This window comes from Drosophila novamexicana, unplaced genomic scaffold (genome assembly GCF_003285875.2).
Source record: "Drosophila novamexicana strain 15010-1031.04,08,12 unplaced genomic scaffold, DnovRS2.1 tig00000462-arrow-pilon, whole genome shotgun sequence".
In the NCBI taxonomy this organism is placed as follows: domain Eukaryota; kingdom Metazoa; phylum Arthropoda; class Insecta; order Diptera; family Drosophilidae; genus Drosophila; species Drosophila novamexicana.
In genome coordinates, this window is record NW_020824806.1 from 4,532,501 (window position 1) to 4,552,521 (window position 20,021).

Sequence of the window (20,021 nt, forward strand, 5' to 3'; positions counted from 1 at the left end):
CGATTAACGTCAGGTTTCGTTTCGTTAATAAAACAGACTATTGCACCCACACTGATCAATTACTAACCATAACTTCCATTGTGTACATTCTAAAGTATTAGTTTATGCGTTCCATTCGTGAGAAAAATAAAATTACAATTCGAATTTAAGAGCCTTGCTCAGAGTGGAGCAACATATGTTAGCCGCCACAATTTATCGATACACCATTTCGATTAGTCGTTGCAATCAGCTGTTGCGCATTCTAAGACTAACTCACTTCGGTCACACTGTTTTTGTCACTTGGTTAGTGATTTACATTTGTTAATTGAAAATTACTTATTTGTTACTGAAAGTGCACAGATTTATTGGCCCAAATTACACACCATGTACCTAACGCGCCAACTAAGACTGCTGCCCAGTTCCAGCCTTGCGCGTCACATTGCCAGTGGCAATGGCACACATTACACAACCGCTGCGCCGCCGGCCGCCGAGCACATTGAAATTCCCAAACGCATTGAACGCTCGCCCACAGATCTGCTGCAGGCATTGGCCAGCACAGTGGGACGTGACTCGACGGCGCCACACTATAAATACCACGATGATCCCTTTCTGATACCCACGTCGAATGTGGCCAAGCGCACGTATACGCTGTCCAAGGAGGCGGGACGTAAGGCAGCCAATTGGATTAAAGAGGAGCATCGCGAGCTGTTTATGGTAAGTGTTTGATGTGACAACAAAATCGCATTAAAATGCCTCTATTTACTAATTTGCAGCACCAAGAAGCGCAACCACCCATTGAAAAGTTTGCACCATCCATGGTCTACACAGAGGAGTCGGAGGTGGATACGAGCTCACTTCAGCAACTAATTGCACAAGGTGAGCTCGCGGATGCTGTTCTCGTGTACAATCTATTGGAGAACAAGGGCATCGAGGTCAATGATGCACTGAAGCAGAGTCTGTTGGAGCTGGTGTGCTTCTACAATAACCAAGAACCGCTGCCGGAAGAGTATATTGAGGAACGCTGGTTCCTGCAGAACAGTCGGCGACGTGAACGTCATGGAAAAACATGGAAGGACGGTGACTTGGCGGAAAAACTGTACGCCGCCATTGAGCCAAAGACGCCGCAATCCTATGCGGCGCTTATACGCGGCATGGCCAAGTATTTGCAGTGTGAGCGAGCCTATGCGCTGCTGCAAGAGGCGAACGAGAGGCAAATCCAACTGGACACCAATACCTACAATGCCATAATTCAGATTGTAAGCCTGCTCAAGGACACGGCCGACCAGCGCTGGCAGCTGTGCACGGTGCTGCTGAATCAAATGGCCGAACAGCAACTGCATCCCAATCTGGGCACGCTGAACGCGCTGCTCGAATGCATCAGCACGTTTGGAAACTTTAAATTGGCGCGCAGCTCAGCGCTTAAGGTTCTGCCGGAGTTCAAGCAATTGGGCGTTACGCCCAGTCTGGGCACATATTACTATCTGTTAATTATATTCTGCCGGGAACGCGCGCCCGTCTCGCACGTCATTGTGGACATCCTTAACGACATTGGCGGTAAGCAGTTCAAAGTGGAACATCCCAAGGATACGTACTTCTTTGCCACGGCCATGGATGTGTGCCGCAATCATTTGAACGACAAGGCCTTGGCTAAGAAGGTAGATGAACTGCTGCACACGGGCAACAATTACGATCTGATAGGCGACTCCTTCAAGGAGAGCATATACTATCGCAATTATCTGGCGCTGCTGTGTCAGACCCAATCCATTGAGGACTTCATGCAGACATATGACGTGCTGGTGCCCAACATCTACATACCCGAGCCGGGCATTATGGAGGAGATCCTACGAGCCATAGAAATAAATGGTGCCGTTGAGCATGTGCCGCGCATCTGGTCCGACATGGTCATCTTCGATCACACCCATCGCGAGAGTCTGCTTCTTTATGTGCTCCGTATAATGGTGAATAATCGTCCAAATGCTGAACTGCCCGCCCAGCAACAGCTGCCCGAACAGTGCGCCAAGGTGGCCCTGGATATGTACAATAAAATCGAGGAGTCCGCAAAACGGGCCAGGAAAGTCTCCTTCACCGGCCAAATGCTGGGCGACATTCTGACGCTGCTCGTGCGCGGCGACAGCAGCTTCGACAAGGCTAGCGAGGTATTCGCTTACATTGACAAGCAGCAGCATCGCATTCCCGGCACGCCCGCCGAGAGCGCTTTGTCTGAGTACGTGGAGGCAACTGTGCTAAACAAAGCGCCCAGCCAGGCGCTAATGGCGCTACAATATGCTGTGGAGAACAACATGGAAACGATTGCGCTAGCAAAGCGCATAAACGAAGGCTTTACTCTCAGCGAAGTGCATTTGGCCAAGCTGAAATCGCTGGTCGGCGAAAGCTTTCTAGATAAATGATCATTCAATTCGTTCTGTTAATTTGCAATAAATGCAATATTTAAATAAATGCACGGAATGCATTATGTAATACTTAAACTCTACCATTTTGTGCTAGATGAGATTACTTAAGGTATGACTAGTATCAAAGTACAATAAGATTCATTCCTCTTTCGTCGCGGGCTCCCAGTTGACGCCGTCGTGCGGCAGCTCGCTGCGCACAAACGGCGATATCCAGGTCAGGTGCATGCGCTTGCCCAGCACCATTTCCATGTTGGCGCGCAGGCCAAGATCATATTTGCTGGTCGAGCGCTCCTTCATGACGGCGCCGCGCTGAAAGATGGGCCGATGATAAACGAGCAGCAATGTGCACATACAAAATGCCAATAAATTCAACTCATAGAGTACCACATAAAAGTTCTCCCAGCTGGCGTGCACGGTCAGGCTCAAGGCAGGCACAAAGACGGTGAGCAGTGTGTACGGACGCCAGTAATAGTCGGCGTGCAGATACCACAGATAAATGCTGGCATTGATGCTCACATAGAGGGCACCCAGACCCATGTACAGCAAAAAATAGAAGAAATATCGGTAATTATGATGGCCAATACAGCAGCAGGTGAAACGGCAATGATGATCCCGCTTCAAGACGCACACATTACAGATCTCACAGTGCCAGGAACGTGGTGGCACAAGCGTCTGACAGGCATCGCACATATGCCAACGGCTCAGTAGATGAGAATCCACAGGCGGCTTAAGGATATGCACTGCAAGGTAAATTGTTTAAAATATATATAGAGCCTCTCTGATGGTCTGGTACTTGCATTTAATTGAGGTATCCACCAGCATGCAGGCCAGCATATTTGACGTTATATTAAAGACCAAAAAAATGCCGGCGAGCCACACTGCTGTATACCAAAAGCTGCCCACGTCGTGGAGTTCCGGCATTATAACTGTGACTTGAAACATGTACGTAAGCGGCACACATATTGCAATTAGCAGGAAGCATGCTCCGTCGCCTGTGGAACGTGGCAAAAAAGCCCGTTCCAATGGGCGCAATATCATCTTAATTTCACTAAACTAAGCTAATTTTTTTTAAACTTTCGAAATTTGTTTTAGAATGCAGTGGTGTACTTGTTTCAATAAATAAATATCGTATGTGGTGTTATCGATAGTATTTAATATCGCTTATCGTTTTATGCGTGGGAGATATCCGATTGCAGCGAGCGCAGTGATTTTTGAAGTCACATATATTTGTGTTGATCGTTGAACATTTTTTAGATTTTAAATCTGTTATTATAACCTACTTTACTAATAACATATGTAGCTTTGAGCACTTTTTGTTGCACAAAAAAGTCAGTCACTGTGTACCAGTTACCTTTAGTTATTTAGACGCAGTATGGCAACACTCTTATCAGGTTTAACCGACCGCATTCATACCTACCCGCAATACATTTACATAAGTTGTGCTCGCGCCCTTTTTAGTGAATAATTGTAAGGGGTTATATCACTCCAGTGTGGCCGCACTCTACCACCAACAATAAGTCACCACAAGTTATGGTCCCGTAACGCAGTGACTCAAATGTGACTCGCATCACTTTTACACTGTCAGTGCTCATCTCTATGAAGAGCTGTTTGTGCGAGCGTTCGTAAAGAACAAGCAGCAAGGGGCGAGAGTGCAAAAATACTCTGTGTGGCTAATCAAAAGTTATTGAAACCATAAAACATTCCCAATGCTACGGTAGAAATATCGTATCAGTCGTTCTCATTGCATTGCGCACTGAACACCTTAAACTCGGCGAAACACTCGGCTTAAAGACAATGACTCGACAAGGTGCGCAGCTGGCATTTTTACCAATATTATTGTTCTTCTGCATACTGAAATTGGTCGCTGCTGGCGTCCCATTGAACCGATACGAGACGCTCTTGAAACAGCAATCGGCACCGGTAGACGAGGAGCTCGGCCTGTACGATGACAGCGATAAGGTGGTCAAGCTAACCGTGGCCAACTTTAATGAGACAGTGCTGGAGCAAAATCGCGGCACGCTCGTCGAGTTCTATAATACATATTGCGGGCATTGCAGACGCTTTGCGCCCATATACAAGCAGGTGGCCGAGCAGCTGCACGCCTGGCGGGATGTGCTCATTGTCAGTGCGATTGACTGTGCCGCCGAGGAGAACAATGGCGTCTGTCGCGCCTACGAGGTCATGGGCTATCCAACGTTGCGGTATATGGGCCCGGGCTATCAGCCCAGCGCCATGCAATATGGCCTGAAATTGGAGACCCAAAAGCCCGACGAGATACGCAGCCTGCTCGCTGGCATGGTGGCCGCCGAGAATCAGACTGTTAATAACACACATTGGCCCAATTTTGTGCCCGTCAGCGAAAGTGAAAGCACCGCCACGGCGCTGTTCGAGGGCCTCAACAGCCAGCGGGAGTATGTGGCGCTCATACACGAGCCGGAGAACTCTACGCTGGGCGTCGAAACGGCCCTCTTTCTGCTGCAGTGGCCCGCCGTACAGGTGCGTCGTTTCAGCGATGCCGCCGTTGCGGCCAAATTTAATTTGGACACCAGCCAGAAGCAGCAGGTGGCGCTTGTGGATCGTCAGGGCAATGTGAAGGTGCTCACACCGTCCAGTCAGAGCAGCGAAGCCTATGCCAAAGCCATTGAGGATGCGCTGCGTGCTCTGAGCTTTACACCCCGACCAGAGCAACAGCAGGCGCAGTCGCAGCCGGCGGCGAACGACGGCAGCCAGCATGGAGAACTCAAAGAGATCATCAGCGAGGTGCATCGCAACAAGCACTTGATTTATCAGGCGGATCTGGAGCAGGCCATACGCACCATTCTGCACAACGAGGTGGCCAAAGTGAATGTGATAAGCGGCGAGCGGTTGCTGGCGCTGCAGCGCTTTCTGACCGTGCTCCAGCGCTACAATCCGTTGGGCCAGGCGGGACGGCAGCTGGTGGCCAAGCTCAGGGATTATGTTGCGCACTTCAATCAACAGCTGACGGGCAAGGAGTTTGAGCAGGAGCTGCGCCGCCTCGAGTCGAAACTGGGTCACATCTACTCAAGCACACACTATGTGGGCTGCACGGGCTCCAGTCCGCATTTGCGCGGCTTCAGCTGCTCGCTGTGGACGCTTTTCCATTTCATGAGCGTCCAGGCGGCCGGCAACGAACAGTCGCAGGATCCACTCGAGGTGCTGCAGGCGATGCATGGCTATATCAAGAACTTCTTTGGCTGCACCGATTGCAGCGAGCATTTCCAGGTGAGTCACCTCCATGTAAAACACACACGCACACACACATATAATTTAGACTGTGCCTACGTGTTAATAATACCGCATTATTGTAATTGGCGCTTTCACTATGAGATCAGCATTTGGCCTTCAAGCTGTAGGCGCAGAGGAGCAGGTGCGCGGGGCGAGGCCTAATGCAGTATTTGTCAATTCATTACATTATTTATTTATTTATTTTGTTTATTTGTTGCTAACAATAACAAATCAGCTTAAGCTGAAGGGCCCGCAGCTATAATTATTTTCCTTTTGCCTGTTTAACTACGATTTACAAATGGATGGAAAGAATTTCAGAATGAAAAATGTTAAGAAACAATATAAGTTATTTTTAACTGAATACCCCATAGATAAGTAAGAAATGCTTGATATATTTATAGGCCCTAAAAGATAAACTGTAATTAGGCAGACTTATACCCTAACAAACTGCCCTAGCCTATAGATAGCAAATGTAGCACTAGCAAATACCCTGTAATTACGACTGAGCAAGCCTATGAACACATACATATATCTACCCAAATGTACAGATAGACATTCGGGTAAACAAATTATAAAATATAATTTAGAAAAAACAGAGCATATCGCGCTCATTATATTTTCTATATGACATGCAAAGCCTTATATCAGATTAAAAGTTATTTATCACGATTATTCAATTATCACATACATTGACCATAAACTTAATTTGAATGCGGGAGCAAAACAAGAGAGAAATATAAATAACTAAAATGCTTATTGCTTAGACAGATACAAAATACACTGAAAAATTCCAAAAATGTCAGTTAAACTAAGAGAGTTACCTAGATATATATTATATATAATACGTAAACGAATTATGCCATATGCGCTCCTACTTAATAACTAACCAGCCTGTCCAATATCAGAAAAAGCAAATTTGTCTAGTCTGGTCTGCATAACCCACTTAGGTTTCGCGTTTGTACAGATGTCTAGCTATTCTTGCCGATTAAGCATATATATATATATATGTATTATGCACATAGTATGTGGGGTCAAAGCCCTTGTATAGTTTGTGAAATGCATTATGCTGCTAAACAAGCTAACTTGGAGCAGTCACGTTTTTATGATTATAATATTTTTAAGTACATATTCCCCATGGGATTTGCTCGTCTTCATAGGCAAGATGGGTTATTACGCAATGACATTGTGGGTTTTTTCTTTTTGTGATACGGACGATGTGTGTTGTTGTCTTTTGGCAGCAGCTGCTTAAATTGACACAAGTGTATTTGATTAATCTATATTGTTTCCTGCGTTCAGGCAATGGCAACACGCCGCAAAATCTGGAACGTTGCTACCAAAGACGAAGCCGTGCTGTGGCTCTGGGCTGCGCATAATGAGGTCAATCAGCGTCTGGCTGGCGACGATACCGAGGATCCGCAATTTCCCAAAGTACAATTCCCCAGTGCCAGCAGCTGTGCCAAGTGCCGGCAGGCGCCAACCTCCGACCTGAAAGAGAATTTGGAAATTAACTGGAACAAGGAGGCGGTGCTGAGTTTCCTCAAGAACATACACAATCCGCAGTTCGTCAGTCGCTTTGGCGTGCAGCGCGAGGAGCTGCTGCACGAGACGCTTGACAAGATGCGGCAAAAGCGTCAGATCTCTAACGTCTTCTCCGACATGGATATGCGTATGGGCATGTTCCTGTATGCCTTCTGCATTGTCATGATGGTGCTGGCCTTTAAGCTGTTCGCCTTCAAAGGCGGCTACCGCAAGAAGCCGTATGGACACGATCTGCTGGGCAAGGTGTAATGCACTCAGAGCTTTGGCTCAATTATCATAAAGACACACACAAATTTCTAACGACCACCTCTTAATGTTTTTTGTACGTATTGTAACTCACAATTATGTTTAAGCTGAACGTGTATATATCAATTATCTTCCAGTTGTAATCCTTTATCATAACGAAAACAATCGCTTTTATAAAATTACGTATCAAAATGTACTTATAACTTATGTTTTCTTCTATCTGTGCATCGAAGTGAAGTGATAAAAATCGTACGATCAAAGTTGTTTATCTGCAATATGTAGGTAGCTTCCAAACAATGTACAACATCTGTTTTCGGTCATGTCATCTGGCATGTCTATATGCGACACTTGAGATAAGGTCCGTTTAATGTCCCACTCGGGTTCACATGCAAGCACATGATTCTGATAATAGTGAAAGTCAGCATAGCTGACGGCTGGGCTGAGCTTTAATTCCTTTCCTTATATATTTTGTGACCTAAAGATATATCTGGTTTTTTTTTTTTTTGTACGCATATCAATTTTATTTGAGAAACCTTTTGAAATCTGGATGCCACCAGGGCAGCACTTTATACTTTTCAATGCGCGCATATTTGACAGTCACACTCAGGCTGTTGCTATTGCAGTTGTCCTCGACAAAATCCAGCTCCAAGTTCTTGGCGCGCATATTGCTGCAGAGCAGCTCCCGGGTTGCCATCAGGCGAAAGCGCGACTGTTGCTGGTTGTAGAGCAACTGCAGCGGCAGCGGTATAAATTGCCGGCACACCACAATCAATAGAACAACACCTTCATGTCGATTGCCGGAGCTGTGTACCATCTGTGCTGTTGCCTCATCGCTCTCTGCCAGCGCTTCCCAATCGTTAACCACGTCGTTGTCCGCCTGCGCCAAGTGCCCAACTTCATCCAATTGCCTAGAGGCTGTCGCCTGCTGATTCCAAAGTGTGTAGCACATGATCCACAAGCATTGATACTGCTTCTGCGAGCAGGACATAAAGGTGCGGTGCAGCAGCCAGTCCAGGCTGTAGCCCAGCTCGAGGCGCGTCTTAAGTGGACGATAACAGTGGAATAGCGCTTCGATGACGTGCGAGCGCAGCGCTTTCGTATCACAGTTGCGTATTTGCTCCAACTGCAGCTGGGCGGGCAGCTCCAGGTTCCAACTCCTGGAAGTACCAGCCAGACAGTGGCGTTTGTACATGTTGCGCCAGAAGGCTCTCGAGTTTACCAGCTTGGCGGTCTGTTTGCACACCAAGGCGAAGGTCTGTACATCCTCCGGATCTAGATGCATGGCTATGTGGAACCAAACATCGTGTCCAATATCAAGTGTGCTGTTGTTGTTGTTGGCGTTCCCAGCCATTGCGGCAACTGATGTCCTAGCATAAACATTGGATTTCTGCTTCACCTCGACGTAAACTTCTGATTGACGTGCGTAGATTGCTGTGTTTCGGTAAGGATAGCTTGCAATATGTATATATAGATCATTTAATGCATTACTTACCACATTTGCCACGGCTGCGATACAATTTCTGGTGTATATATTCGTCATTTTCATCATCAAAAGTCATTACTTAAATTTTGTGTTTGCATTTGAGTTTATTGCATTAGGGGTATTCCCACTTTTATTAAATTATTTACTGATAAGGAATAACTCATATAATTACAAATAGGGTTTTAATATTAAATTATAAGCATATATCAAAATGTAAGCTATTATTAAATATACCAGAATTTGAGTATTGGTTCAATAATTTTCGTAAATATAATAAGCGCGCCTAGTTTCTGGAGTTACCTTTCGATATTTCAGTTAGTGCTGTAAAACGCTGCAATAATACTTGTATCGATAACAGCAATTCGATTAACACAGCACGTTGTTTATTTGTAAACAATATACATTAGAAATGCCTATAGATTGTAAAGCTAAATGCGGCAACAGGGCCACATTAAAGGTGAGTGACTTATTTTAATTGAGCTATAAACATTAATCGATTTCCTTTACAGCGTCCCAAAACAGGTGACGCTCTGTGCAAGGCTTGCTTTTTCGCTGCCTTCGAAGCTGAAATCCATCACACAATCATCTCGAGCAAGCTCTTTCGACGTGATGAAAAGGTTGCCGTCGCCGCCAGCGGCGGAAAGGACTCTACAGTCCTGGCGCATGTGTAAGTTCAACTGAAGGTGGCCACAATTGTAAGCCTAATAAACTTCATTTCAGCTTGAAGCTTCTTAATGAACGCCACGATTATGGTCTGGTCCTGGTGCTGCTCTCCATTGACGAAGGCATCACGGGCTATCGGGACGACAGTCTAGAGACGGTCAAACAAAATCGCGATGACTATCAAATGCCATTGAAAATCCTATCCTATGAGGAACTGTACGGCTGGACTATGGATCGCATTGTGGCTCAAATAGGTCGCTCCAACAATTGTACATTTTGTGGCGTTTTTCGCCGCCAGGCATTGGATCGAGGCGCAAAGCTTTTGGGCGTGGACAGCATCGCTACTGGCCACAATGCGGACGACATTGCGGAAACGGTGCTGATGAATATACTTCGCGGGGACACGGCACGTTTACGTCGCTGCACGGACATTCGCACAGGCGGCGGCGGCGAGGATTCCATACCCCGCGTCAAGCCTCTCAAATACAGCTACGAGAAGGAAATTGTCATGTATGCGCACTACAAGAAGTTGGTCTACTTTTCCACCGAATGCGTGTTTGCGCCGAACGCCTACCGGGGTCACGCACGCGCTTTTCTCAAGGATCTGGAAAAAGTGCGACCCTCGGTCATAATGGACATCATCTACTCGGGCGAGCAGCTGCGCTTTAAGGATACGGTAAAGAAGCCCGTGCGCGGCATTTGCGAACGCTGCAGCTTCGTTTCCTCACAGCAGCCGTGCAAGGCGTGCGTACTGCTGGAGGGACTCAATCGCGGCCTGCCCAAACTGGGCATCGGCAAGAAATCCAAGGGTGATCGCATGATTGCCAAACAGAACCAGGAACTTGCTTTGAGGGAACGTGCAAATATAGTAAAAAACGATTTTTAAATTCAAAATGCAGGTTTATTTATTTATAGCATATTTTGAGTGTACAACGATGCCAGGCTGTAGCTGATGCAATTGTTCCGAATCACCTGCAAAAGAAAACGAGGCATAAGTATATTCGCTTTTTAACAAAATAATTGTTGCATTAAGTGTAAGACTCAGTGCCAATTTATTAACCAGGGTCCATAACCGGCTAAGCAAGACTCGCTTACTTCAAAAAAATATTGAAGAAGTTTGCCAGAGCTTAACTTTTATATGGTGTCTGTGAATGGTTTAAGTGATCATCATTGCAAGTTCAATAAGATATAAAACACCTGATAAACGAATACTAACCCAATTCAGGATTATTATCCAGCGAAAAGTGCAGCCAACTTCACGTACAGCCATTAAATGCCCGACATGTTCGTGAGTAACCTAAAAAAAAATAGGATTTCGTTAAAGATTGCATAAAAGCACTTAAATTACTTAAATATTGCAGTTTCAGTACTTAATTACAAATAGAATGAATCACAGTGGTTCATATGAGGTGTCAGAATGTAAAATTTCATCAGAGTAAAATTCTGTGCCTTACATCTACTAAAATTAAATAAAACTAACCTTTCTGCCTAGATTATCATAGCGGTAAATCCATTAGAACTGCGTTCAAATTTTTCCTGCAAGAAACAAAATACAATATGTGAGCATAAGAGAGTCCACATCAAAAGCATGTAACTTTTTCAATTTGAAATGTTGGCTTCACGAAAAAAAATATGCACCGCAAATTTTTGATATAATAAATTTGGGTTATGCTTGGGCGAAGCGCATTTGCTCTGCGAACAGATAAAAAGCACTAGCTAAAGTGGAATTATCTTTACACCAGCGACTCGTGTTCGCAAACTAGATAATTACATTTAGAAAAACACAACTTACCAAATTTAATTAGGACCGTCCCAAACGGCCAATACAATTACAGTTCACCTGTAAAACAAAAAGAGTACTTTATACACCAAACTCAAACAAATATAAAGATAAAAACTGTACAGCCTCAAGAGCAAAGCCCCAAGCCACGTGACTATAATTTAAATTGTAGCCGGCATAGGAGCAAAGTCTTGAACTCTTATTTGATTTTGCAGCTTTGAGTTCTGTAAAAAGGCTTGTTATGCACTAAGCACAGTTATATTTGCTGCAATATCAAGTTGTAGTTGTTTAATTAACTTACATTTTAAGAGTTCCAGGATTTGAAGTGCAACACGTTCTGCGGCAAGAATTAAAGTAAAGGAAGCTAGCAAAGTTGGCTGCGATGCTCATTAGCTCAGGGTTGCAATTCGCTTGCTGCATAAGTAAATACCACATTTTTCGATTATTCGAACGTTTATATTTGATAGTTTTCAAATGCTGCTCTGGCACACACACACATGCCTGTCAAAATTCTAACTGTTCTTCTGGCGAATTTAATACTTGTGCGCTTCATTTATATTAAGAATTTAAAGATAATTTTTTTAAGCAGTTGATTTATGGGGAAGACTTACCATGACTTCGTTTAATGCGCCAGCTATTTTGATGCCACTTGGTAATATAAAGAATAAAAAAAATATCACAAAAAATGATGAAAATAAGATTTATTCATTATTTGATTTTTTCAGACGAATATTACACACACTATGTACAACCCAAGCCAAAAATACCCAAACATTATGGATTCCATCCTGATAAGCGCCAGCGACAAGCGGCTCATTTACAATCCTATAAGGATGCCAATGGAGAGGACGAAGACGAGGCGGATGAGGACGAATCACAGCAGGTTGATGAGCTTAACTCTTCCATACAGGATACGAATATGAATCAAATTAATTTTGAAACAAATGACTTTAATCGGTTATATCAAGAGACCGACGAACCAATGGACCAAACCGACAACACCAAACAAGTACCGAATGCGGATATGTCCGCTGATTCAGCTCAATGGCGTATTCAGGCAAATAATGTCAACCGTCCGCCGGGCGCGGCTCCTTTGGTGCCCACGGACGCGCCACGCAAGCAACCGCCACGCAAAGATCCTCAACGCGGCAATCGCTGGCATCAAAATCAAAATAATCGACGCCGTTTCAATCGCGGTAAACCCAACAATAACCATAACAACAACAACAACAATAACAATAATTTCAATCGGAATAATTGCCAAAATTTTGTACATAATCGTCTAGGCAACAATCCGGGTCGTAATACGCAACGTGGCCAGTTGTCCATGGAGCAGCGTATGCGTAACGCCTACAATGCATTCATAGGTCCTCCAAACAACAACAGCAACAACAATCGCAACAATATTAATAATAACAACAACAACATAAAACAACAACAGCAGCAGCAGCAGCAGGTGTTGATGAACATGAACAATCACTTTCAGAATGGACGCCCGCAGCTGAATGTGAGCGCCCAACTGAATCCGTGCGACATTCAAAATTCAAATTTTAACGTGCGCAACAGTGTGAACAATCAATTTAAATCTTATCAGAATCAGAGTCAAAGCAACCCCATTCCCGCCAATTGGCAATTGGGTTCGAATTCGTTGACTGCGCTCATTAACTCGGCTAACCAAACTCGACCTTCGATGACCAATCCAACTGCACAAGATTTGGCACTGATTCGACCGACTGCACAAATGCCAATTGGTAATAATACGGCAAATCGTTTGGGCCCACCAATGCGTAACACCTTAAATTGGAACGTACCACAAATGAACGTTGAACAGCCGCCGAATTTGACAAACCTCCAAACCGCCCCTTTGCAGCGTGGTCCAATTGGGGCAAATGGTGGCATTGTTGCCTCGGATTCACTGCGTCTGGCAGATCTGATGAACATGGACAAGAGCAGCTGCATGAATTTAAATGTGGCCGAGGTGGCCAAGAATGCCATGATGTTGCTGAGCACCGTTTTTCATAAGCCCATACTGGATGAGGACGTGCAGCAGGAGTTGGCACACCTGCAGGTAAAACTGTGTAAATTAGAGTATAATGTCTTAAAGTAAACAAATATTGTTCAACAGCAAAACAATGGGTTGTCCGAGGAACCACATGGCCTCGACATGAACATAAGCCCGGAAACCACGGAGCTGCGAATGTATCATCGCTTTAAGTAGACAAATGGGCGAGCAAGAAATGATTTATTTGTTTTTTTTAAGTTACTTTAAATATTAACGGAAACGTATTCGTTCCAGGAGAATGATCAGAAAACATGCGAATGCGCGCATTGTGAATAGTGTGTATGCGTAGCGTAAGAAGAAGAAGAGGAGAATGCGCGTCTGTGCTGTGAATGGCATTTGGCCGACACGAGAGACGCAATTGACTGAAAGTATTTGTATTTTTGCTTTATTATTATTTTTGGGCTGATAAGAAAAGGCCGTGCCGCTTATCAGCAATGCACAACAAGAACTAAACGGACAGCAAGATAGAGGGAGAAGCGAGAGCGAGAGGGAGAGAGATATTAAAGCGAAAGCGAACAAAAATAGAAACAAAACAGCGATAACTGACAGCAAAACGAAGCGAATATTCATACACGAGAGTTGTGTATGGAATCGCAATCAATCAGTAAATCTTCTAAAGACAAGGAACGTGGACGTTAAGTAAAATAAAACTGGTCAATGGCTGCAGATAACGTGTATTTAGTGTGATAATTGATGTCAGTTTTAGTTTAACAACTAACCTCCAATTACGGAATGTAAATTGTGAAAAAGAAACATACTTAAAAAGCAAGATTATTGAAGAACACACAATTCATTTAAATCAATTGATGTAGAACACACGAGTTAAATAAAGAATTTCATAAATAAATGCTCTATTTAATATTGTTCAACGCACAGCATGTTGAAGTCCAAGCAATTGCTTAAACAATTTGCCAAAGGTAAGCCACAAATGGGCCTGTAAAACATTTCTTTGTCTACTTGAATTGAATTTTTGAATGTTTAGAGCGCAATTGAACAAGGCAATCGTTTGTCAGCCTTTTCGTTGTTTACGAATATACATGAATTGCGCTTCCGTTCATTATCAGCTTTAGGCGGAGAGGCATGTGATTGTCAGGAATCACATTCAATTGAAGATTATTCCAATTAGAAATGGTCGCACCCGAAATTAGTTATCATTCGTCCAATTAGAAAACACAATTCTTAAAAGCATCGCGTCAGAAATCACATCTAATTAAAGATTACATGTTGATTCCAATTGGAAACAGTAACGACTGGAATTTGGTTATATTTGGTCTAATTAGAACATCGGGTTCTTATACGCATTTTAGTTGGAAAATGCTGTCAAGCACACTACGAAAATCTCGAGTTCCCACAATCAAATTTATAGAAAGATAATCTCATCGATTTAACTGTTAGCTACAAAAAAAAAAAAACGCCGCCAAGGATTCGAAAAGGACACTTGTGCGGCATTCGAATGATTGCCAATAAAATGAGGCCCGAGCTTATGAATAGATTATCGGATGTATTTTACATTTCTGACAATTCCATTTGCACAGAATATGCCAACTTTGCGCCCGCAAATTTTCAATTGAAGCGCGCCCTGGTCGTGACAAAGCTATCCCGCTATGAAGTGGAGCAACTGCGTCATCCGGAACTATCGCGCGAACAGCTGGAGCAGAAGCTACGTGATCGCGGCACCGACGTGGAAATGGTCCTCTATTTGCACAATCTGCACAAGGATTTCGAGCGGCGCATTGTGCAAAGCTTCCAGGACGTCGGCTGCGAGGTGAAGCTCTCCAGCAGGTGCGTACTTGTTGTACTGTGTTGTTGTTTTTGTTGTTGCTGTTGTTGTGTGCCACGCCAGCTCGGGCGGGCGTCCTGCCTAGTACATACATATTTCTAACGTTTGTTGTTTGTTGTGTGGCTTTGTTGTGACTGCGTCTGGTGTGCTCATCATACGTCATGGTTATCGTCATCGTCATGGTCATCGTTTTGGTCGTCACAATAATTACCAAACAAACTACAAATTGTACTTATTCCCGCCATCCACATAATGTGTCCCTGTCGCTGTTGACTTTATTAAACAAGCAGACTTGAATTTAGAAGCTCTCTGAGCAAGGATGTCATGAGCTGGGCGGATGTTATTGTGCCCGTTGGCGGCGATGGCACCTTTCTGCTGTCCGCCAATCGTGCCAGTCCCTTGTTTGCCCTCAGCCAGCAGAAAACGCCGATTGTTGGCTTCAATTCGGATCCACAGCGTTCGGCGGGCCGCCTTCTGTTGCCCAAGTACTTTTCGGAGAATCCCGAGGAAGCCGTCAGCCGCATCAAAAGCGTAGGTACTCCAAGTTGGGCTATAGACCATAGCTTACATTCTATCTATTCAACAGGGCGACTTTAAATGGATGCATCGCTCACGCATACGCACCACCATGCTGGGCAGCAATGGCAAGATACCCGAGTCGACGGACCTGTTCAGGCACACGGCTGTCAAGATGGAGCAGGTGGATACGGCGCCGGAAATGCTCGACGAGCACATGGCCAACAAGTACAAGGCCAAAATGAAGCGTATTCTGCCCTATCTGGCGTTGAACGAGGTGTGTTTCAGCTAGCCTGCCAACAAAACTGTCCAGCTAATCCTCACAAGCGCTGCGCATCCCGTTCTAGGTCTTCATTGGCGAGCATATTTCGGCACGCGTGTCACATTTGCAACTGGTGCTGGACCATCAGGATCTGGTCAATAAAACCAAATGTTCTGGCCTATGCGTAAGCACCGGCACTGGCTCCACATCCTGGCACACGAGTATCAATCGCATAACCAGCAGCGATGTGGACGATCTACTTAAATCGCTGCCCAACAGCGATTCCCCCGATGTGCTTCGGCTGCGCGAAAATGTTGACGAAATAGCACAGCGCTACAATCAGGGTCTGCTCTTTGCGCCCGACGATCCGCGCCTATGCTACTCCATACGGGAGCAAATCTGTGTGGGCGTCTGGCCCTCCCCATCCACATTCAAAGCCCGCGATTTTGTCCAGAGCGTGTTCATCAAATCGCACTGCATCGATGCCAGTGAGTAGCAGCTGGACATCAGTTTATCGAACCTAATCATTGATTGCGAACCATTTCCATTCTTTACTTCTGCAGATCTGGTCATTGATGGCAGCATTTCGTATCCATTTAACGATGGCGCCAAAGTGCTGCTGGAGATCTGTCCCGAGGATGCGCTGCTAACGATCGCCCTAGACTGAAACACTGAAGCAACTGACATAGCAAAAGTGCCTGCTCCATTAACTGAAGGCTGCTACGGCTACATTTTTGAAGCATGTCTTGAATTATTGAAATTACATAAATATTTATATGATGCGTTTCGCAACTGCTTAGTAGTGTAAGCTCAAAAGTTATTTGTTATATATATATATATATATATATATATATTTATATATATACATATATTAAAAAGCTCATCAAGTCACTTTTGCTTTGCGCTTTGCATTTGGTTTCGTTTTCGCGGTTAAGCTTGTTTTACTCGATTTGAGCGGCGTCTTTTCTGTCGCATCTTTTGCCGGACGTTTTCGGAATTTCTTCTCAAAGCGTGCACTGTCCACAGTCTTGAAGCGTTCGTCGTTAAGAAGCGCCTTGCCCTCCTCGCTGGTGCCCATCTCTGCCTGCTGCTGCTTGCGCTTGCGTCGTATTTCGCGCAATTTGTCTTTTTGCTTTTTACGATAGCTGTAAGAGTTGAGTATACATATTAATAGTATTTACAGAGGGCATCAGTTAATCATCACTTACAGCGCCTCCATTTGGTCGGGATCCTTGCCCTCCATAATCCACGTCTTACGCCTGTAGTTTTGGGCGCGCTCGTCAAAGTCATTGTTGTCCAGTTGCATCTCAGACTCTCGCCGTGTTACATTCACTTGCATGAATATGCGCTCCACCATGCGCTCTAACAAAATATTGTTCAAATTAGTTAATCTTCATTTTATAAAGACAAAAACACATACGATCTATGGGATGCTCTGTCAGTTTAGTATTTATCTCTGCTTCAATGGCGCCCAGTAGTTCCAGATCGCGTGGAAATCGAAATATTGATATGGCCAAGCCTTTGCGTCCCGCTCGCGCTGTCCGTCCCACACGATGTATATATTCCTTGGGCGTACGCGGCAGCATGTGATTAATTACCAGCTGCACGCTGGGTATATCCAGGCCACGTGCAGCAACATCTGTGGCAATCAGGGTGCGTATATGATTGGACTTGAAGCGACTGAGCGCCGCAACGCGCTCCTTTTGCCGCATAAAGCCGTGCAGGCAAACATTCTCGATTTCCATGCTGGCCAGCGTCATCGACAGCAGCTGGCAGTATCTGGCGGGGTACACACAGATTAAATACTTTTATAGCTTTGATAAATTAAGCACTTACTTCTTTGTATTGGTGAAAATCATGACATTGGCATTCTCATTCTGTTCCCGATACTTGCGCAAGGCTTCGATAAGCACCATATCACGATCATAGTCAGCACAGAGTAAATAGCGCTGTTCAAGTGTGTCCACGGTGGCCACGTCCGACTCCTGTGACCATTCCAGACACTAAAAGTCAAGCATTATAATAATGATAATTAATATTCACGTCGATTTGCACACTCACATCCTTGGCTATAGGGAAGATGCTAGACTCTTTTATAAAGTCCTTCATGGTGGCGGAGAAGAACAGATTCTGGCGCGTTTTGGGCAGGCAGCGTTCTATTATGGCCAAACTCTCGTCAAAGTCACCATTTAGCATGCGATCCGCCTCATCGACAACCAGATACTTGAGATTATCAAACGAGAACGTGTCACAGCCTGTCAGATGATCCGCCAGACGACCCGGCATGGCCACAACAATGTGTGGTCGCTGCATCAGCTTCTGACTTTCAATCATCTGATCGGTGCCGCCAGAGACAACGCAAACGCGCACGCCCATGGGTTGACCGGCTACGAGGAACTGCTCGGAGATTTGGTAGGCCAGCTCGTGTGTGGGTGTCAGCACCAGGGCAAAATGGCTTACTGGCTCCTCGCTCAGCTTCTCCAAGATGGGCAGCGCAAATGCAAAGGTCTTGCCGGAGCCTGTTTTCGCGGCGCCTATGCAATCCCTGCCAGACAATATCGCTGGTATGCAATTCTCTTGTATAGGCGTTACTCCCTTGAGGCCTAAGGCATATGTAGGAATATGGATAAAGCGGTGTCTTTATGTCAAGCAAATTCGGTTTGGCTCACCCAACTTGGTCAGCTGCTTGGCCAACCATGGCCGCAATCCCAGTTTTTGGAATGGATTTGGCTCCTTTCGCTGCATGTTTATATGTCAAACGCAACAGCCACAATAAAAACAACGTGCCGAATACCAGGGCTGCAAGCACAAGCACACCTTCGATAACCAATTGTCGCGATAACAATAATCGATTGATCGATTAATTAAAAGCACGGCAATTACAAATGATTGCAAACTTTGACTATCGCTGCGTATATTGTCTTTTGTGTGCCTTTTATTTGTGCTTTTGATGAAATACAAATCAAAGAGCACCGAGATAAGAGCCAGACGTAGTTCAATAAAAACAACAGGCGAAAAATCATGGAGGCGGAAGCAGAATCGGAAACAAGCAAATCAACTCAGCAGGCTGAGAAACTGAACGTTTTATGTGGCATTTGCAATGAGTTTTACAAAGCAAATGATATCATATATTCAACAGCTAGCTGCGGCCATGTTTTTCACAAGGAGTGCCTCACCCGTTGGCTAAGCCGTTCGCTGAGCTGCCCACAATGTCGGGCCATTTGCCATCGTCACCGTGTGCATCGTATTTATTTGAATTTCGCCGAATGCACCGAGATCGACGATCCGGAACGTTCCCAGATCCAGTGGGTTCCCATCGATTTGGATGATCCCGTTGCACCCACCACACCCGAGGGTGCCGTTCAATGTGGCACCGATCATGAGGGCTTCGATACTTATGTGGCGCGCGTCTATCTGCACGAGGATTTGCTGCCGGCCAACTATGTGCCGCAAAAGAAAGCCGTATACGCGCCATGGAATTGCAGCGCCCATCGGCTCAACTCGGAGGTGGACTTGCTGGTGCTAACGGACTGTGAACTCAAGTGGGTGGCGGCAACGAATGGAGATGTGCCGCCCGGTGCCCTCAAGTCGGGTTACTCTGAGATCGGCGAGGCGCTCTACACCGGCCGCTCTGTGCACGCGGGCCTGACGCTGCTGGGCAAAGTGCATCCGTCGCATCGCGTCATATATATGCCATATCAACGCGAAGAAGTCAGCAACCGGATCTATGAGGTCCTGGTGGTGACGCCCAAAGAGCAGGCCGAGCGCTGAACCACCTGTCAAATCTCTTATTGTTTATGCTCTGTGTTAGTTCCGCCCGAGTGCGGTGCATGTCTTAATGTACACTATATCTATCTATATTTTATCAGCTGTCAACATACATATATTTCATATATTTCAAATATCATAAAGTTCTGGAAATATATTTATTAAAATTGTTATTGTTAGACTATGTATTTGTATATGTGTGTATATATATATATATTAACTATTATTTAAACGCTTGTTATGCTTAAAATACGTATATGTATCCGACTAAAACTATATATTTATA

The 20,021-nt window shown here is 45.0% G+C and overlaps 10 protein-coding genes, 1 long non-coding RNA gene and 1 other non-coding gene across 19 annotated transcripts in view; 6 read left to right on the forward strand and 6 right to left on the reverse strand.

Annotated features, from left to right (window-relative positions):
• LOC115760626 (glutathione S-transferase E14) overlaps positions 1-236 on the reverse strand; it is a 2,446-nt gene extending 2,210 nt beyond the window's left edge. Inside the window, exon 1 of the mRNA XM_030702077.1 lies at positions 68-236. Coding sequence (XP_030557937.1) covers positions 68-88 — 21 coding nt within the window. The 5' untranslated portion in view covers positions 89-236. The remainder of the gene's footprint in view (positions 1-67) is intronic.
• Positions 237-290: 54 nt separating this feature from the next.
• On the forward strand, positions 291-2,402 carry LOC115760624 (protein PTCD3 homolog, mitochondrial). Its single transcript, XM_030702074.1, has 2 exons — positions 291-693; positions 753-2,402. The coding sequence occupies exons 1-2, from the start codon at positions 364-366 to the stop codon at positions 2,385-2,387; spliced, it is 1,965 nt and encodes a 654-aa protein (XP_030557934.1). The 5' UTR covers positions 291-363; the 3' UTR covers positions 2,388-2,402.
• A 105-nt stretch (positions 2,403-2,507) lies between these two features.
• LOC115760625 (probable palmitoyltransferase ZDHHC24) lies at positions 2,508-3,606 on the reverse strand. Of its 2 annotated transcripts, XM_030702076.1 has the most exons (3): positions 3,188-3,606; positions 2,775-3,130; positions 2,508-2,699 (listed from the first exon to the last, which is right to left on the reverse strand). In XM_030702076.1, exons 1-3 carry the CDS (start codon positions 3,426-3,428, stop codon positions 2,529-2,531), a joined length of 768 nt encoding a protein of 255 aa, XP_030557936.1. In that variant the 5' UTR covers positions 3,429-3,606; the 3' UTR covers positions 2,508-2,528. The 2 variants fall into 2 exon arrangements, with proteins under 2 accessions (XP_030557936.1, XP_030557935.1); XM_030702075.1 differs by having other exon boundaries at positions 2,508-3,130; positions 3,188-3,604.
• A 411-nt stretch (positions 3,607-4,017) lies between these two features.
• On the forward strand, positions 4,018-7,618 carry LOC115760843 (sulfhydryl oxidase 1). Its single transcript, XM_030702387.1, has 2 exons — positions 4,018-5,633; positions 6,933-7,618. The coding sequence occupies exons 1-2, from the start codon at positions 4,185-4,187 to the stop codon at positions 7,422-7,424; spliced, it is 1,941 nt and encodes a 646-aa protein (XP_030558247.1). The 5' UTR covers positions 4,018-4,184; the 3' UTR covers positions 7,425-7,618.
• Positions 7,619-7,921: 303 nt separating this feature from the next.
• On the reverse strand, positions 7,922-8,992 carry LOC115760848. The gene is made up of 2 exons (XM_030702400.1): positions 8,914-8,992; positions 7,922-8,852 (listed from the first exon to the last, which is right to left on the reverse strand). Exons 1-2 carry the CDS (start codon positions 8,978-8,980, stop codon positions 7,942-7,944), a joined length of 978 nt encoding a protein of 325 aa, XP_030558260.1. The 5' UTR covers positions 8,981-8,992; the 3' UTR covers positions 7,922-7,941.
• Positions 8,993-9,300: 308 nt separating this feature from the next.
• On the forward strand, positions 9,301-10,506 carry LOC115760847 (cytoplasmic tRNA 2-thiolation protein 1). The gene is made up of 3 exons (XM_030702399.1): positions 9,301-9,361; positions 9,414-9,571; positions 9,625-10,506. The coding sequence occupies exons 1-3, from the start codon at positions 9,314-9,316 to the stop codon at positions 10,451-10,453; spliced, it is 1,035 nt and encodes a 344-aa protein (XP_030558259.1). The 5' UTR covers positions 9,301-9,313; the 3' UTR covers positions 10,454-10,506.
• On the reverse strand, positions 10,447-11,973 carry LOC115760850. Its single transcript, XR_004017689.1, has 6 exons — positions 11,959-11,973; positions 11,649-11,894; positions 11,360-11,407; positions 11,048-11,103; positions 10,784-10,864; positions 10,447-10,539 (listed from the first exon to the last, which is right to left on the reverse strand). It is a non-coding gene; the product is annotated as an uncharacterized LOC115760850 (long non-coding RNA).
• Positions 10,927-11,007, reverse strand: LOC115761166. The gene has a single exon (XR_004017726.1). It is a non-coding gene; the product is annotated as a small nucleolar RNA Me28S-Gm3255 (small nucleolar RNA).
• LOC115760845 (GATA zinc finger domain-containing protein 14) lies at positions 11,847-13,717 on the forward strand. 2 transcript variants are annotated; one of them, XM_030702391.1, is made up of 4 exons: positions 11,847-11,999; positions 12,073-13,415; positions 13,473-13,573; positions 13,644-13,717. In XM_030702391.1, the coding sequence occupies exons 1-3, from the start codon at positions 11,960-11,962 to the stop codon at positions 13,563-13,565; spliced, it is 1,476 nt and encodes a 491-aa protein (XP_030558251.1). In that variant the 5' UTR covers positions 11,847-11,959; the 3' UTR covers positions 13,566-13,573; positions 13,644-13,717. The 2 variants fall into 2 exon arrangements, with proteins under 2 accessions (XP_030558251.1, XP_030558250.1); XM_030702390.1 differs by lacking the exon at positions 13,644-13,717 and having other exon boundaries at positions 13,473-13,574.
• Positions 13,718-14,246: 529 nt separating this feature from the next.
• On the forward strand, positions 14,247-16,655 carry LOC115760846 (NAD kinase 2, mitochondrial). 6 transcript variants are annotated; one of them, XM_030702395.1, is made up of 6 exons: positions 14,247-14,326; positions 14,945-15,191; positions 15,480-15,720; positions 15,776-15,982; positions 16,053-16,455; positions 16,531-16,655. In XM_030702395.1, exons 1-6 carry the CDS (start codon positions 14,287-14,289, stop codon positions 16,632-16,634), a joined length of 1,242 nt encoding a protein of 413 aa, XP_030558255.1. In that variant the 5' UTR covers positions 14,247-14,286; the 3' UTR covers positions 16,635-16,655. The 6 variants fall into 6 exon arrangements, with proteins under 6 accessions (XP_030558255.1, XP_030558256.1, XP_030558257.1 ...); XM_030702396.1 differs by having other exon boundaries at positions 15,492-15,720; XM_030702397.1 differs by having other exon boundaries at positions 15,495-15,720.
• A 184-nt stretch (positions 16,656-16,839) lies between these two features.
• Positions 16,840-18,766, reverse strand: LOC115760844 (probable ATP-dependent RNA helicase Dbp45A). Its single transcript, XM_030702389.1, has 6 exons — positions 18,637-18,766; positions 18,029-18,570; positions 17,804-17,970; positions 17,388-17,746; positions 17,176-17,329; positions 16,840-17,112 (listed from the first exon to the last, which is right to left on the reverse strand). The coding sequence occupies exons 1-6, from the start codon at positions 18,710-18,712 to the stop codon at positions 16,851-16,853; spliced, it is 1,560 nt and encodes a 519-aa protein (XP_030558249.1). The 5' UTR covers positions 18,713-18,766; the 3' UTR covers positions 16,840-16,850.
• Positions 18,767-18,895: 129 nt separating this feature from the next.
• On the forward strand, positions 18,896-19,876 carry LOC115760849. Its single transcript, XM_030702401.1, has one exon. It carries the CDS (start codon positions 18,989-18,991, stop codon positions 19,736-19,738), a length of 750 nt encoding a protein of 249 aa, XP_030558261.1. The 5' UTR covers positions 18,896-18,988; the 3' UTR covers positions 19,739-19,876.
• The last annotated feature ends 145 nt before the right edge of the window (positions 19,877-20,021 follow it).